Source organism: Trematomus bernacchii, unplaced genomic scaffold, assembly GCF_902827165.1.
Source record: "Trematomus bernacchii unplaced genomic scaffold, fTreBer1.1, whole genome shotgun sequence".
Classification (NCBI taxonomy): Eukaryota; Metazoa; Chordata; class Actinopteri; order Perciformes; family Nototheniidae; genus Trematomus; species Trematomus bernacchii.
The window spans coordinates 16,629,719-16,648,468 of record NW_022987593.1 but is presented as its reverse complement, the minus strand read 5'-3'; the positions used below and the strand labels follow the sequence as shown (position 1 = coordinate 16,648,468).

The window sequence follows — 18,750 nt, the reverse complement described above, 5'->3', positions numbered from 1 at the left end:
TTTGTCTAGAAGTCTTGTCATCAGGGCTCTATAAACAGAGTTAACTACGGCAGATATGTCATATTTAATGCAGCCGAAACGTGTATTACAATGCCGTTATGTGATGACTTTCAAAGAGAAAAGCAAGCACACTCGGAATAATGTATTATTTAATTTTTTTTAAATGTTTTCGGATTTCACATCGCATAAACACCAAATCCCAGCGTGCATCATCTGTCCTTTGACCCTCACATCGTACAAGGAAAAACTTCCAGAGAAAAACCCACAGTTAATATACACACATTCTTTCACATTTAAATTTAAATTTACATTAAAGTATTTCGTGAGGCCTTCTAACATGTTTTTAAATATAACTACGGTTGTAGTTGAAGAGTTTGTAAATTAACATGAATTGAAGCTGTTGCCTGTTGCAATATACAGTCTATGGTTGCTACAGAGGATTGTGGGTAATGTAATGTCTTCGGCCATCCAAAACTCATAGAAAACGACTTGTTTCTCAGAATTGAACGTGACAAAAGCAATGTACACACACTAAAACCTATCAATGTCGTTTAATTAACAAGGATAATCTGGTGTTTTTGAGTTGATGAGTGGTGGAGATATCACTGTCAAATCAATCGACAGTAAGGGGAATACTTACTTCCGGGTGTACAATTCTCCGTTATCCAATGGGAATGGACGCTCACATTGCCTTTAACAGCCTCCGACACAAACGAATGCCGTGCTTCCATGAGCGTCAAATCCCACCGCAGATGGGAATACATTGCAATCAGTTGAAAGCTATTTGCGTCTGTTTATGAAGCTGAAGGAGCCTAGGAGCGTCCCAACTGCACGCCTCGAGACCCTGACCAAGCGTCGCTCCTGGACGTTTATGGAGTGAGAGTGTGTTGGAGACCCCTGCATTAGAGCGTAAAAACTGTAACTATAAGTATCTGAAATAAATATGTGTACTGAAACAAATACCAATAACTATATTGCATTGTTTTCTTATGCGCAATTACTTCATACTGTCTTTGTCTTTTTCGTCCCGAATTTATTGTGCCCCCCTCAGAAAATAACTGGCCCCAGCCTGGCCCCCCCAGTCAAATTGGTCTAGAACCGCCACTGCTCGCTACAGGGTGTACTTTGAGGGTTTGTGACTGCAGACCGTTTACATGCAGAACAAGCTACATAACACACAAGGGGACGGGTAATAACCGGAAAAGCATGACATGGGACCTTTAACACCAGAGGACAAAGACACTGACTTTTTCCTCTACTGCCCTCAAGTGGCCAAAAACAAGTACTTTTACAGATTCAAACCACAAACATCTTATAAAATGCACTTCTGAAAATGGCACCTGAATTGTAGTTTTCTCATATCAAAGGATATAATATGATAAATGGAAATCATATTATATCTGATGGTATTTGATAAACATTTGTTTGTGCAAGTTTGTGTTTTTATTTTTTGAAAGTAGCTCTCATCCTAAAAAAGGTTGGAGACCCCAACACACTCTCACTCCATAAACGTCCAGGAGCGACGCTTGGTCAGGGTCCCGAGGCGTGCAGTTGGGACTGAGATTACTAAAACATAACAAAATACTTTTAAAGCTTCAAACCACAAACATGCTTTCTTCTCAGGAATGCATTTGATGAACTTCTGAACATCTAAAATGAAACAATATATTATGATTGACAGTCATTTAATAAATTAAGTAGCAATAGTGGCAGTAGCGTGCAGGAAGCATTGATACTACATTTGTTTGTTTGTAGCCTTTATTTAACCAGGTTAAAAAATCCCATTGAGATCAACGATCTCTTTTTCAAGGGAGACCTGCAAACATGTGAATGATTATTTATATAATGATTATATAATAAAGGTATAAATGTAATGTGATGTTTGACATTAATGTCTTTATGATCAGCTATGTGAAAAGCATCTATACAGTAACACTTGGCCTGGTTATATGATATTGATGTAGGAAAGAGTATTATACTGAACATGTATATTATTGTTGTGGTGAAAGGTGAGCGGTATGATATGATTCTTACCTCATGTATATTTTAAAAAATACATATATTATACGGATTGTTTTCATTATTTTATTTTATTTATTGGTTTATATAGTGTTTGTTCTTCCTGTTTTTTGTTATTACTTTGAATTTAATTATTCATTTAAATGTAATTAACTATAATTGTCATTTCTTTTTAATGATGTTTTTTTCTGTATCATGTTCATTTTCTTGAAAGCCAATACAAAATTAAGATACAAAGAAAAATGCATATGTTTATGCACACATAGAAACACACACACTTTTATATGTTTTCATTCATTTAAGTTTGAGATCGTATTCAATCGAATTACCTATGTAAATATATAAAATGATATCATCTTGATGTGGGAAAGATTATTATTCTTAACATGTATATAATTGAGTGGTGACAGTATGATAATGACAATGCTTACCCCATGTATATTTAAAAATACATATATTATAACGGTTGTTTTATTCTTTTTCATTTATTTATTTATATAGTTTTATTCTTCCCATTATCTCAATGGTTTTTTGTTATTATTTTGAATGTAATGATTTATTTTTATTTAATTTACTATAATTTTCATTGCTTTTTAATGATATCTTTGTTCTGTGGATTGATTCTCTTGAAAACCAATTCAACATTCAGATACAAAGACAAATGCCTATGTTTATGCACACACACTTTTATATGTTTTCAGTTGATTAAGTTTGAGATCATTTTGAATCACCTGTGTAAATATTCATGGAAGTGAAGGTTAGTAAAATGACTTCTTTAAACACATATAAGTGTACATTCATGTCTTTATTGTGGTCCAAAGCATGTTAACAGAGTAACAGTTTTACAGTGACCTGGTTCAATCAGACATATGTAACATCTCAGTTGCTAAACACAAGTTATGCGAGATGCACAGACTGAGGGAATAGTGCTAGAACACGGCCAATCGTACCATTTGTAACCGTAGTTGGTTTGGACACAGTGTCTTCCACCGTTGCTTGGCTCTGCTGCATACCAAAAGAAAAACTTGGCTGCGCACCCATCAGACCACATCCAGCCTCCTTCTTTGTGGAGGTCACTGAGTCCGATCCAGGTGTATCCCTCAGCAACGTCAAAGTTCTTGATCAGTGATCTGACAAACTCATGTTCGGCCTGACTGTGGATAGACACCAGGTTGGCTCCCTCTGACACACATTGGAGCTCTGCATCAGCCCAGGTCAAATGTGTGGCGATGTACTTGTAGCAGCGGTTGTTGAAGGAGTACCAGAACGTGGGACAGCTGCCACGCTCAAGCTTCACTTGAGGGTCCTCTGAAGGAGACACAGCACCCAGAGCCAGACCCAACAGGAAGAGGAACAACAGCATGATGATGTCTCTCCGTCACAGGTGCAGGAGGAAGGGTTGGTTGTCGTTTGAGTTTATCTGCAGCCTTGGATGGGATAGAGACTCTGAAGGAGACAAGTGACTGGCTGCTTCCTTTTATATGCATCAGGGAGGGTGTTTTCACTGTTGGCCTAATATTATTGGTCAACTGAACTTGGCATACTCTGTCTGTTTTACACAACCAAACAGTATCTGGACATCAGCTCAGCTGGACATGTCTCACAAAACCATTTATTTTTAACCAAACCAAATAAAGGTATTAAATAAAACGTTTGGACTGCCAAAGAGTCCCAGAAAACAAACATGCTTTTCTGCAGGAAAATGTTGATGCTTAGTGATCACAGTCTGTGGAAGTGTGTTGAAATAAGCTTTTTCATGCAAAGAAAAAGACTAACCAGCACATCACACTAAAGAAATGTTCAAAAGTGGGTCCGCACTCTGAAATCATCCTTTCTGAATGTTCTGTTGTTAGAGATTGTTCTAAGAAATACGTTACTTTGCTGTGCATGAGAGAAATGATGAAGAAGACTTTTGTTAAAATAATATATCCTGCATTGTACATTTCCCTCCACAGGGCCTCAGTGAGACAATATTTAAAGTGTGTTGATATGTCTGTCTCTCAATCACAACAGTGTTATTTCATTTTCATCAGTGAGTGTGTCATAAATCTTGATGTGATCATTAAAAATCTTCCACATGCTAGATAGAGTAGGTACTGATGGGACTTCAACAGCTGTTACACCTGTGCTGTTCCCATACTTATGTAACACACTGAGACTGACGTGGAGAAAACACAATTTAAAATCTCAACAGGAACAAGCAGGTGATAAATGTGTATAACAAAAAGTCTCCATGTTGTTACTGTTCACTGTTTCGCTATTTATTTGAATATTACCTTTGTACTTGCACAATGAACATGAAAAGGAATAATTAATTTATAACATCATTTTAAAACATTGTATTTAGGACACGACATTACTAGAGTGACTTCTCAACTTAGGCTAAAGGTGGGCGGCTGTGGCTCAGTGGATAGACTGCTAGACTTTAAATCAGGGGGTACCAAGTTCAAGTCCCACTGCAGTCAGCATGTCGTTGTGTCCCTGGGCAAGACACTTCACCCCTGTGGGGATTGTCCACAGTACTGAATGTATGTAAGTCGCTTTGGATAAAAGCATCTTAATGTAAATGTATGTTGATGAAATGGCCTTCGCACATATGTATGAAAATTACGGAGCTCCAACATACACAGAGAGTAAAACACATTTACACCCTTTTCACAAGGCCTTTCTACGACAGTTAATATGAACAGATCACAGCTCTGATTTATAAGATCTAGCTGTCCAACAATTATTTACTTTTTTTTTTATTACAAAAGCGTGTTTAAAACTAAACTATGCATCTTTGATGAGAGTTAAAACTTTGAGATCCCGTCCTCATTTAATAAATTAAATTTGCTCAAAAAAGGAGTTTCGTTAGATGTGTAGTGTACGGTTGTCTGGAACTGTTGTTACACCTGTGCTGTTCCCACATGTATCTGATACACAGAGACTGAACAAGACATGGAAACATGTTGTAATAGTTTGAATCAGCACAAACAGGCAAGTGAAACACAGCATCTGTGGAATACAAAATGTCCCTGTTTTTACTGTTTACTGTTTTGCTAAGTCTTTGAATATTACATTTGCACTTGCATGATGAAGATTAATTGACTATTGTATTGATTTATTACATTATGTGAAAACATTTAGTTTGAGCCACAACAATACCAGAGTGACTTCCCAACTTAGGCTAAATGAATGTTGATGCAATTACCTTTGACATTTTTAAACTTTATTTCAGAGCTCTGATGTATTTACACGGAACAAGTAAAAACCTAACTTTCACAGTCAGACCGTTTTTGATTTCCTGCTCATTACAGCATGTAACACCAGAGGACAGAGACACTGACCTGCTCCTCTGCTGCTCTCAAGTGAAAACAAAACATACAGTACTTTGGCACCTGAGCTTTAATCATCTCAAAAATACACAAATAAATACATTATAACATTGAATAGTAATTTGATTTGATAACACAATCACAATCATTCTGTTTGACTAACACAATGACCGGTGAAGTGTCTGTGTAGCATGTAAAGTGTTATAGTAAACATTTCTAACAGAAGGCCTTTCTATGAGCTGACCACAGCTCTGATTTATTAGATCTAGCGTTCAAACAACCACTGACTTTGCTTAACAAAAATGAGACTATGGAGCTTTGAAAAGAAGAAATAACAGCTGTTCTAACCAGATGCTGAATTGCAACCTAGATAGTTTTGTCATTATCCCATTACTTTCTATAAAGCCTGCAGTGTCGCATTGTTCAGAAAAGGTTACTCAGCCGTAGCTTTAAAGGGGAAATCCATTCTCCAAATGTATGAACAAGGCTCAATGTGTGTCCTTGTGATTATGTCAGACCATTAATGCATTTCAGTCAGACAACTTACGTTTGTAATGTTTATTAGAAGCAGCATTTAGTTTGAGTTTGGCATCTAGGCTCGGGCCTCATCACTCCACAAATGTACATAGAACATTGAGTGATGATTAGATACCAATCCCATCGAGCCTACAGGAGGATGCTGGGGCAGAAGCTGGGGTGGTGGGGCAGGCGCGCAGCAGCGAGGTTGTAAGAGGGGCAGGGCGCTTTAAGTGTAAATGTATCATTAGTGCAGTTGACTGCCTAAACTATCTCGCAGGCTTTGCCCCATTCCAGTCAGACAACTCACGTTAAAAATGTTTATTAAAAGCAGCATATACTTTGAGTTTAGCGTTTAGTATATGCTGGGATTTATTTAGTATGCAGTGGTGGAAAGTAACCAAGTAGTTCAATAATTATACTTAAGTTAAATGTTGAGGTACTTGTACTTTACTTGAGTATTTACATTTTTTCCTACTTTGTACTTCTACCTCACTACAATTCAGAGGTAAATATTTTACTTTTACTGCACAGTGGTGGAAAGATCTTGTACTTGACTAAAAGTAGAAGTACTCAGATGTTGTACTTGAGTAAAAGTAGAAGTACCAGAGTGTAGGAATACTCTGTTACAGTAAAAGTCCTGCATTCAAAATGTTCCTCAAGTAAAAGTAGAAAAGTATTCTCATCAAAATATAGTGAAAGTAGCGACAGTAAAAGTAGTCATTGTGCAGATTGGTCCATTTCAGAATAATATATATGACATGTTTAATAATGATTGATCATTAAAGTGTTCTCAAAGCTGGTAAAGGTGCAGCTAGTTTGAATGACTTTGTATACTGCAGGGTAGCTTGTGGATTTACTCCAGGTGGAACTAAAGTCTGATTTAACACTTGATTAGATTTCACATCATTCATCCACATCTGTGAAGTAACTAAAGGTATTAAATAAGTTTCCAGTGACAACATGCATTCAAATTATGTTCATTTGTTGTTCACCTACGATACATTTCAGAGGCAAACATTACTTTTACGCCACTGCATTTGTATAACCATTTTAGTTATTTTTCAGATGACTGTTTTCATCCCTTTCTTGTCCAGTAGAAAACATGTATTTCCAGAGTGTTTGTTTATGTGTTGAGACAATTCTTCTACACAAAAACCCTCTTGGATCAACTGTTAGATGTGTTGTCACAAAGCTGGAAACGGGGCTGTTTTTCTGAGAAACTCATGAAATGTTGACTTATTAGAGATAGGGGGTTCAACACAGGACAGCAACGAAGGTATCATAATGATCATGTAGGATATGAACACCACTTTACCATTAAGCCCCTTTCCCACTATACAACATACCCACTTACACCCCCTTTTACATTGTACAAAATACCCACTAACCTCTGGCTATTTATACTTTTATAACAGTACAATAACAGGGATTTAAACCATGTTCATAATTACAAAAAATAACATAGAAAACAAATATGCATCGTAAAAAACGTTTATTTTTTGAAAAACAACAGCGAAAAGGGTTACTAATTTAAGTTTTTGATGTCTTTCCACTGTTTGAACAATCACCATCATTGGTTTGGGGAATTTGAAAGACGGTCTGAATAAGTAACACATATAAACATCGGAACATTTTCACTTTCAACCAACCCTGCTTCCAAGTTGTGTTTGTGGCGTTGAACGTAACGCACCACATAAAAACAGAAACACATACTAAGCAATGGGAAAGGAGTCTATCGATTATTTTAGTGGGTGTTCTTGTACAAAAAACACATTTTGGTTCAAAATGAGTACACAAGGATGAGGGTGGCACAGGCCAGTAAACATAGAAATGTATTTGAATTACATTTGTAAAAGGAAATGATTTCTACACAACCTCCAGACCTTAAACATACACAATCTGTTTAAAGTAACGAATCCCACTGAAACACAACTTTTGTCTCCCTCCTTCACAAATGCCTTTTTTCTTCAAGGCTCCTAAAAACAATACGCTGCCATCCTAGCCAGTGTGCATGAGCGTAGACTGTTGTCTTGCTCTATTGCTATGCTCCTGGTCTATTTTTGCTGCAGCTGCTCTTCTGTTGTAGTTCTGACTAAGCAGTTGCTCAAGCAGCTTTACACTTGTATTAAACCACTCTTGCTTTGTTCACAAGTAACCAGCGTTTCACCGAATCAACGAGGACTGAAATATTAAAGATCACAACATTAATCTATAACAGAAACAAAATAATACTCAAAATAAAACAGATTTCTTTGTCTCATCAACCACCTTACCAATATTCATAAATCAAAACAAAAAATTGGCCACAGTAATTAACTAAATGGAAAAATGTGTCAGTATCTGTTCTATTAAACAACTTTGTCAATACATTTCAATGCATAACAAAGACACATACTGTACTCTGTAGACACTATAGGCAAAGAAAGAGGCCTTACTCTTAAATTAAGCTTTATGAAACATTCGGCAATATATTGTCTGCAGCTATACATCAAGATATCTTGTGGCGTTTCTTTTTTTCCACTCCATTTCCACTGTGTTAAATGTGATCTCTGGGCCGTAGGCGGCGGTACGGTACGGTTGGCATTTCACACGAAGATGGTTCCGGCACTCTGAACCTGTAAAGAAAAAAGTCTGTGTTATTTTTTTTACAAGGAATTCAATAATTATTCTCGTCATTCTATCACTGTACTGTGTGCAATGGATAACGTGTAATACGGATTCTTACCGTGACCGTAGAGATGACAAGAGGTGCAGAGTTTTACTGAGTGTCTCCTCCAGCTGAACCACATATTTCACCACAGTTCCCTCATGTGATGATGGACGGATGCTGACCTTTGTCCAGTCCTTGGTTTGTGGAGCAACTTTCAAGGATGGAAAGCTTTGGAGAAGATGGAGGTGGTCTTCAGAGTGTGAGACACGCTCCATCAGAGTGCTTCTCTTCTTCAGCTCAGAGATGTCCCGTTCTAGGGCTTTGATTAAGCCTTCAGCCTGTTTTTCAGTTGTTTTCTGCTTCTCTTTGACCGTATCCATGAGTTTGTTCAGTCCTCTAGCAGACTCCATCAGAGCAGTGAAGACCTGAACAACTTCTGCTATCTGTCTGTCTGCTTCTTTCTTACTGAGGTTGACTGAGTCTTTGATCTCCTGAATATTGTGTCGTCTCTTTCGGATCATCTGCTGAGTTTGAACCTCAAGCTTTGCCTTCTTCCCTTCATATCCTTCTTTGAGAGGAACCACATCATGCATCTTGTGGTCTGAAACATGACAGAGCATACAGACACATGTGTGGTCGGTCTTACAGAACAGTTCCAGAGGTTTATCGTGCTTCGGACACATCCTGTTTTCCAGGTTCTCCACAGGGTCGATCAGCTGATGTCTTTTCAGTACTGACTTTGTCAGATGAGGCTCCAGGTGAGTCTCACAGTAGGAGGTCAGACACACCAGGCAGGACTTCAGGGCCTTCACTTTGGTTTCAGTGCAGACGTCACAGGGAACCTCTCCTGGTTAGAAGACTTGTTGCTCTGAGCGTCTGCTGCTGCTGGCTTTCTGTTGAGCCGACTGTCTGAACTGAGCTACCATCTCAGAGATGAAAGTGTTAACGTACAGCTCAGGTCTTGTGTTGAACTCTTTTTTACACATTGGACACAGGTACAGGTAGTTAGAATTCCAGTGTTTGGTGATGCAGGTTTTACAGAAGTTGTGTCCACATGGTATAGTGACTGGATCAGTGAACACATCCAGACAGATGGAGCAGAGGAACTGATCTTCAGCTTGCAGATAGTTTGAAGCAGCCATATTTATACCTGTAGTGTGAAAGAATAGAGAATGATAAAAACGTGTTTTTATCATTTGTTTAAAAAGAAACAAGTAGGATTAAAGTTCTTTAAAATATAAATTTAGGCAGAGTTATATTGAATCATATACAAATGTTTTGACTTGCTCAATGCCAGGCTGGAAGCAACCGCGAACATTTAAGTCATCTTATCTTTACTGATGCTACTCTGGCAAAACAGAAATAGACCAGGGTTGCGGTCGAATAGTCCAAAAATCAGCTCCTAAGTTCTAACCCTATCATCTATTCCTTGACCTCTGAGTGAAACGTCATGGGGTTAAGGGATAGTGGATAGGAGAATTCAAAAGGATTTAGGAGAAGAGACTGCGGTACTTTAGAGAATCCGACTGCACTTTCACTATCCGACGTTTTTATGATGCGCCAGCGGAGGTCATAAATGTGCGCCTGCTGCTGTGGGGAAACTATGGAAACTACAGTTTTCTATACAGCGGACTACAACATGGATGTTTAATAAGAACGAGGGACTACTGTAAACTCATCTAGAGACTCTGCACCGTGCTCTGATGCTGTTGCTTTATGCTTTATGAACGGGGACAACAGAGAAACATATTCTTCATGACCAAAGTTGGAAGTTAGTCCTTAACATCTATCACTGTGTATATCACCATTCAAACATCTTTTAAAAGTTGAACAAACCCCACACAGCTCAGTAAAGACTGTGAAATTTTGACTTTATTTGATCATTTCAGTAAAAACTAACGTTCATATTTCTCTTTTTGATTATAATACTGATGAACGTTCAAAACAAAGCACTTTGGCAAGTTACCACTTACGTTTTAAAATGCTTAATAAGCACCGTAACTTTCATGATATAATTTCTCGTTCATAATCGGTTGTTTCCGTGAACGGCCGACTGTTGTGTGACGGCAAATGCCGCGGCCGCAAGGCATTGTGGGGCAGCATTTTCTCCTCTCCTTTCGGTTAGGGAGGTCCAGTGGTTCCTAAGATAAAGGAGGTTATAAAGGAAGTTTGACCTCCTTTCCTTTTAATTTAGAGAATTCGAACGGCACTTATCATGGCTGCCACTGAGGGACTTCCGGGTCATTTCACTCCGTTAGGAAGGTTCCTAAGCTAAATGGACTATTGGACCGCAACCCAGGCTTGTTTGAGACGAGCTGCGGCTCGCCTCGAAAGTAGACGAGAATAGCGATTGCAGCCGGGAGAGGTCTCAAAAAGCTCGCCTGAAGTCGGACAGCTCGGAGTCGGCTTCTTCTTCTTCTTCTCTCGGTTTTTGGCGGATTGCAAACAACTTTAAGGTGCATACCGCCACCTGCTGTACAAGAGTGTGTATCACCATATCATCCTATCACCACTTGTGGAATTATACCACTGTATTTACGTTGTTTTAAATTCTTCCAATCAATCCTGTTCCACTCAAATACTTAAGAATGGCCTTCCTGGTAGCTCTTACCCCCTCACCTTCTGTCCCCAGTGTCCCCATCAGGCTCCACTCCCTTCCTGCCTCTCTTACCCTAGAGCAGTGGTTCTCAAACTTTTTCTGTCATTCCCCACTTTGAACAGGTGGGCCTTTTCAAGCCCCACCTGTTCCTCATCGCTCCAATAAAATGGTAGGCCAAGCTTAAAGGCTTCTCAATACTCTAATTTCCCCTCCTCGACTCCTCGGGTGTTTCTCAATCGCGAGTAAAGCTGCTTCAGAGCCACTATTTCAAGCATACTACGTCATCGAGTGCCGCCGAAGTACTGTTCCAATCTCCAGCATACTTGGAAATCTACCGAGCCCGGCGTACTCCGTTTGGAGAAATATCGAGGCTGCACATGAGTAGACTCCGCGGTCTTAAAATCCCCACAATGCTTTGCGCACGGACCAATTTCCCCAAATCTGTGGCGGAAGATGTAAGGCGGGGCCTCTCATATGACGCACACCTGCACACTTGCTAGCGTGTTCCACACTTCGTTTTCCGAATGCCAGGAAGTTTTCTTGACTCGCTTCTGAAGCAAGATGCTCGGCAGACATGTGCTACCAAGCAAGCGTACTCGCGATTGAGAAACACCCCTCGACTCCTCGGTCCTCCGGTAGTGACCCGGAAATGGATTTAAGCGCGCCATGTTGAAGGACATCTAATTTCTCTAAATGCACATCGAGGACCGAGCATCGAGCATCGAGGAGGCTCTCTAGAGGAGCTATAACCGAGGATACACTGATGGGTCCTCCACGGCTCCTCCGCGGATGCATTTCCGGGAACGGTGGAGGCGTGACGCACGGCCGGACTTATCTCAGCCAATGACAGCTCTGCATGCATCCCCTGGATATTATTTTATTAACTGCTTTCATCGCGACGCGATGTTTACAGAGAGAACAGCTGTGAGGTCCGTGCAGAAAGCAGAGCAGTGTGTAAAATATATATCACTCAGTATAACAGGCCTACTCTCTTTATTTGCTTTAGTTTAGTAGATATCTACAAAGAGTCGATATTTTTCTAAGACCATTTAGTGCTTCACATAATAAAATACACAACGGCTGTAGCCTGATGATATGCTTTAGGAGCTGTAGGTGTGTGTGGTACAGTGTGTAGGTGTGTGTGTTGTACAGTGCGTAGATGCGGCGGACAGACAGGTCTCAGTTGGTTTGGTGTCCTCTGCTTACTTTTAATACTTGTAAATACAACTTTTGGCCCGTAATTTCAATTCCACATTTCAGCGACCAGAGAGAGGGGGGGGATATATCCAGTCTCTAATTGTGTTACGTTATTATGAGAGTGCTCTCATACTTTAAATTGTATATATTTATATAAATATATGTGTGTATATGTCCGCATCTGTAGCCTGTTATTGTCTCATTATACCGCACTGTGAATGAATTCAAAGTAAATATATAAGTGGTCATGAACACATCTGTCCATCAGACAGAGGGCTGCTGTGCCTCCTGTCATCATTAATGGACGTCTCTTTAATGGCGCGTTTCCACTACAGCGCGCAGCCCGGTTTAAGAGGGCTGTGACGTCAGCGGCCCGTTTGTGGTTGCGTTTCCACTTGGCCTAGTACCGGCCGGCTGGTCCTAATTCTCAGTTTTTCTGGCCTCATAAAATCGTGGGGCCAGGGCCAAAGACAACCGGGCTGTGTTTGTGACGTCAACGCTCTCGGCTGCTGATTGGTCGGAGAGAATCGTCACAATCTGCGCGCGAGATAATCCATTTTTACAAACAGCATTTTTGTTAACGGAGGAGCTACAACAATGGCAAAGAAAAGCACACCATGGTCGGTCGAGGAAGTGACGACGTCCATTATATTGCAGATGATAAGGTCCAGCGGGTGCTCGACGGGACAACTCGCAATATCAAAGTCTTTCAGGAGGTCTCTACACAGACACTGGACTCTCCAACGGCGTTACTGGAGTCTGCATGGTACGTTTTTGCTAACGCTGTGTTATTTGCTTGAAAGCTTTGTGTCCCTGCTTTGTGTCCCTGCTTTGTGTCCCTATCTGTTTTAAAGCTCACTTCTAACAAATAAGTCTATTTTATCCTTACATTTATGTTCGACAACCCCGATGGAGCCCCGAAGGCTAGCTAGGCAGATAGCATTAGCGAGAGCTATTGTTTGCTAACACCATATGTGCCATTGTTTACGTTCAGTTTGTCTTTTCTATAGTTGTTGTTGCTATTTATAGTATTGTGCTGCAGTAGTTTGTGGAATTTACAAGTCATGTTTCTGTTCTAGATGATTACATTGGGACTAGCGAGGAGGAACAGTTCCGAACAACGTCCTCTGCATCAACAGCACAAACCGAGGAGGAGAGGATCTGGCCCTGCAGGAACGGCAACTGGCCCAGCAGAATCAATGCCATGTCTTATCTTATTGCTTGTTGATAAATAATTGCACCCACCAGCGATCGCACAGAAAGATGGCATCATCTAGGCGTCCCCTCTGCAGTCAGAAATATCATAAACACCATCGTCCACAAAGCACTGTACAGGGGTTTATGGATTTAAGAGAATACTTATCACAGTGAAACCTTTATCATCTGTTGCAATTAAAGCAAATAAGAGAATAAATACTTGGTTAAATAATACATTTTAACTCTTTAGCAGGACAACTCTGCATACTGTTTGAAATTGAGTTTGCTAGCTTGAGGTCCTCCTCTAAAACATAACATTACATAATGGTATTAAGAATACATGATAAATACATGTAGAAAAATTACTCAATTGTAATACCCTCGTTGTGCTAGACTCAAACACATTGCTTATATATTTCAAAGAGAAGAGAACAAAAGAAAACACCTATACAAAGAGAGCGGTGCACAGCGCTTAATATTTACTTGCACTATATTTCTGTTGATCTGGGTTATTGTGTTGCACTGTTGGAGGAGCCTGTGACCTAAGATGTTCATTGTCATAACTACACTAGCTATGTTCGTATGACAAAATAAAAAACCTTGAACCTTGAGGCTGTGTCTTTCAGACAAACCATCATAATCATATTATTTTATGCTGTGGATACTTTAGCCTCCATCCATGTTAACAATTTTTTACACTTGCATTTATGAATATAGTTCTGTTGTGTTTTACACTTTTGTATTTATGTTTATAGTTTGCTTTGATATTTGCTTAATTTATTAGATTATTATTATGGGGGCAGTACTGGTGCTTGAAATTCAAATATTTACTAAATAGTCAATTCTGATAACATTTTTTTGGTTTAAATAATTTGACAAACACATGTATGTGAAAAAGAAAAGATGTATTTATGTTCAATACAATACAATGAATATTTAGGTATTACACGTAGGTTTTCCTCAGGCATCCTGAAGTTCTCCACCCACTGAGTGTGTGAAAGATGGAACAATCACATTCCACCACTCGGTAGCTCGGTCGGTAACTTCTGAAATACACAAACAAAAGCATACATATTTTAATACGTAAAAGTGGTAGCTACAATTAATTAAATACTTGAAATACTTTGGTCGTATAGGGAGAGTGAGCCTAAACACATTGCTAGTTAGCGAACGTTAGCTTACCAAGTAGCATTGTAGTTAGTAGTGATTCGAGTCGTCCTGTAGTCTCTGCGGCGTAGGAGGACTGCCCGAACTCTCGCGTCAGCTTCTTCTATACCTCGTCTTGCTATACGTCGCCTCTTTCGAAACAACTCTTGTCTATTTCTTGTGATAATAAACCACACAGCAAAAAACAAGCAAACGATCGCTTTCACATCTCCATTGTTGTGTCGCATTGAAGATGACGTCACGGCAGTTTTAAGCAGCGTCGCTCCGCCTACACTGTTACTATAGATACTGACCCGGTTCCTAAACTGTAATGGAAACGCGCCACAAAGTGAGCTGGTCCTAACGAGGCCGGGCGCGGCCAAAGGAGGCCGAGCGGGGCCGAGCGAGGCTGTGTAGTGGAAACGCGGCATAAAATGACCGCTCAGAGGAGAGGATTTCTCATTTCTCTAACCGCCTGCCGCTTCCCCTCCTCTCTCCTCGGTTCCCCTCCTCGACTCCTCCGCTCGCATCTCCTGTGGGCGGGACTAAGTCTCGAGGATAGGAGTCGAGGAGGGGAGTCGAGGAGGGGAAATTAGAGTATTGACAAGCCTCTCCTGTCTCTTAGTTGTTCCCACTGTTTTGTACATGTTGCAGTCTAATATGATGTTCCACATTTTCTTTCACTCCACACCCCCTGCGTTGTTCCTTTCTGTATAGATCTTTATTATGACTGATTTCTGTAACTTGTGGTATCTCCTCCCTTTCTGATCTTCCTCCCACCTTTTCTACCATATTTCCATACCCTTCTTCTTAATTATTGCTTTTCCTTCTCCTTTTCCAAGTGAAACTGGTATTGCTATTTCCTTCTGTAACGCCTTCAGGCACCCAGCATAACTGCACATCTATTCCCCTTCTCTGAAGTCTCAGTAAGCAGTGGTTAAGTTCAATAAATAAATCTTCTCTAACAGTTATTGTCGACTGTGTGCTTTCCAAAGCAGATAGTGAGTCTGTGCATATCACCACCCTATCTGACCTCTTCAACCCATTGTAGCCCAATAATTGCTGTGAGTATTTCTGCTGTAAACTGATAAGTTATGTGACACTCGTTTTGAGATTGATATGTTGAATTCTGGGATATACACGCCTATCCCCACGCATTCTTGCTTCTTAGATCCATCTGTATACATTTTGAGGTAATTGTAATACTTTTCGTTCAGGTACATACTCGTTTTAATTCCCACTTCATTTATTTGCCACTCTTTTTTCCTTTCTATGATACTCACATCTATATTAGCTTCTGGGGAAAGCCATGGGGGAACACTGCTAAATGGGCTTGCTTTGGCAAACTTTATGGTCTCCACTCCATATGCCCTCGTTCTCTCCTTACTTGTCCAGCCAAACCCACGCCCCTGGAACTTTGTATATTCCCAGCAATCCTGTAGTATTCTGTTTGTGATATTTTCCTCTCCACTTCCTTGTAGCCTGACCCAGTAGGCCTATGACAGAGCAAGTTTCTCTCTTCTAAAGAATGCACAAATGTGTTTAATCGTTAATGTCAGATATGTACTAAGTAAATACATTTGTTCCTGCTCAAGATTAGATTCAACTTTATTGTTATTGCACAGATTACAGGAGACAACGAAATGCAGTTTAGCTTCTAACCAGGAGTGCATAAAGCAGTAAAGTGAAAAGTAATGTACACAATCTACAGAATAAAATATAGGATGAATTGAATGATGAATAAACAGTGAGGGGTATGAATACACTAAATACACAGTAGCCTAGCCTAGTATGAACAGTGTGTTGTATGAATATGCTAAGATATATAAAGTATGAAAACGGTAAGCAGTGCAAGTATAGTATACAATATATAGATATTAATTTCATGATGATAAACATTGTGGAACAATGATGAAAAATGTGAATGGAAGTGGCGACGTAAAACTGACACAAAACAACAAAAAACTTTTGCCGAGCCAATGGAGAGTTTCATCCCCAGCACGGGGTAAAACCCACCAATGAGCGCTCAGCTCGAGATACCAGCAAGTCATTTCCCATCAAGTATTTCGCTTCCGCAGCCCGTGGAGAGAAACTGCGCCGCCTCGCTCTCAAGTCTGCGGGCGTCTTTGTCCCGCAAGATTTCAAAGTCTCATGTAGTCGAGCCTCCAGAGCAAGTCGGACAAAATAGGCTTGTTTGAGATGAGCGAGACCGATGCAGACCTGCGCAATTGCGATCGCCGTCTTGCTAGTGCGTTGCATGATGGTTAGTCATTTTGTCCGACTTGCTCTGGAGGCTCGCCTACATGAGACGTTGAAATCTCGCAATGACAACAGTATAAGCAAGCTATGTTCATGTTCTCTCAATAAGTTACTATAGTTATTGATCAGAGTTTAATCCTTATGCTGGTTCTTATTCAGTACCAGCAGATGCTGAGGAGGTTGACAAGACAAGTCAAGATTCAGGGTCCAGCACAAGGGAAATTGCAAGGATGGGACAAATAGAAAATGGTTAACTTACTGTGAATCATCGCACTCTCTATATTGCTCGCTTTGTCTCATGTTTGCCAAGCCTGCCAGTGACAATGCTTTTGTTAAAGGAGGCATGAAGGCATGGAAGCATGTTCACCAAAGAATTGAAGAGCATGAAAGAAGCGGGTTGCATCGAGATAGTGCAGATGCATATTTCCTGAGAGCAAGCAGAGCTGATATCAGTAGCCTATACTCAAAGTGATTGATGCATTTAACTCCAAAATAAAAAACAAATCTTCCCGGGGGAGCATGCCCCCGGACCCCCCTATAGGATTTGAGGTCCACCCCCAAATAAAACATGTTCACATGGAAAGCTTCCCAAATACATATGCACACTTTTTTAAACAATATCCTATGTCCATATGTTTCTATTTAAGTAGTAGATTTAAACTGTAGGGCTATCACTAAGGGCAGAAACGCAAAACGCCCCCAAACAAAACTGGTAGTGGCCTGGCTGGGTGTATAATTCCCGGCCTGACCTATGGTCCCAGTCCGGCCCTGCTGACACATCACACACCCGTACACTACACACATTACTAATTAAACTGATATCACAATTGAGCTACTCTCTTTAAATAAATATACTGTAATTGGAATATAATCATGTGGTGTCCTTGTTTTGTCCGTCCTTGAGCCAGGGCTCCCTATTGTTGTATGTAGGCTATTCTTGGTTTTAGAATTAATTCAGTAATGGTGTGTGTGTAACACAAACATAATAAATCATTGGATAGTGTTTCTCAAATGAAGGGGGAACATAATGAAATAAAGTAATGTATTAAGACTCAGTGCGAGTTATTACTTTCTTCCTTTACTTGGCATTCTTCAAAAATACACAGACATTGCAGCACATCGTTTCACGTCTTTGTACAGCCTTTCTCAGCATTAAAGTGCAATGTGTTGGCGAACCTTTGTTTCCTCCTGAGAGCTCACTTAAAGGTATACTCAATTCAATTCAATTCAATAGCTTTATTAGCATGACCTCAGTTACATATAGTATTGCCAAAGCTCTGTATAGTTGCAACATCTATACAAAATATATATATATACAATATATATATACTCCCCCTTGTGGCCAAAGGGGGACACAACTCTTGTCTTCAGATGTATGCTTGAATGCAGCAAAATGAGCGAGACCGACACTTTCCGAAGTAGGCTATTACATGAAGAGTGGAGCCTTCACCTGAGTAGAGCTAAAGTGTTGTGTTAATCTTCCTTGTTGACAGGGTAAATATAATCAGCTGTACTCACCAGTGTTTGACAGAAACTCTGCTGTGTTGTTGAGAAGGACCTGATGAATTCAGATATTTCTTTGAGAGAAACAGAGACTTGCCTCGACTTCGGTGTGGCTGCCTCTCTTACAAACTTAACTTTCATTTCTGGAGTTTGACATTGTAGCCCCCCTCCTTCCTTAATTGCTCCAGGGGTGTCCAAACTACGGCCCGGGGGCCAAATGCGGTGTTGTGATGTGCCTGGATAAAATGTTTAGGGTTAATAGAAAATATAAATCTGTTGTTGTATCACGCAAAAGGTCCCTCAGTTTTTTATCTCTAACATAAACATTTTGACATATTTATCCA

General features: G+C 40.1%; 1 protein-coding gene and 1 pseudogene across 1 annotated transcript; both read right to left on the bottom strand.

Annotated features, from left to right (window-relative positions):
* Positions 1-2,805: 2,805 nt before the first annotated feature.
* LOC117481883 (lactose-binding lectin l-2-like) lies at positions 2,806-4,211 on the bottom strand. The gene has a single exon (XM_034129808.1). The coding sequence runs from the start codon at positions 3,380-3,382 to the stop codon at positions 2,906-2,908; it is 477 nt and encodes a 158-aa protein (XP_033985699.1). The 5' UTR covers positions 3,383-4,211; the 3' UTR covers positions 2,806-2,905.
* A 3,175-nt stretch (positions 4,212-7,386) lies between these two features.
* On the bottom strand, positions 7,387-18,527 carry LOC117481889 (annotated as a pseudogene).
* Between the last annotated feature and the right edge of the window lie 223 nt (positions 18,528-18,750).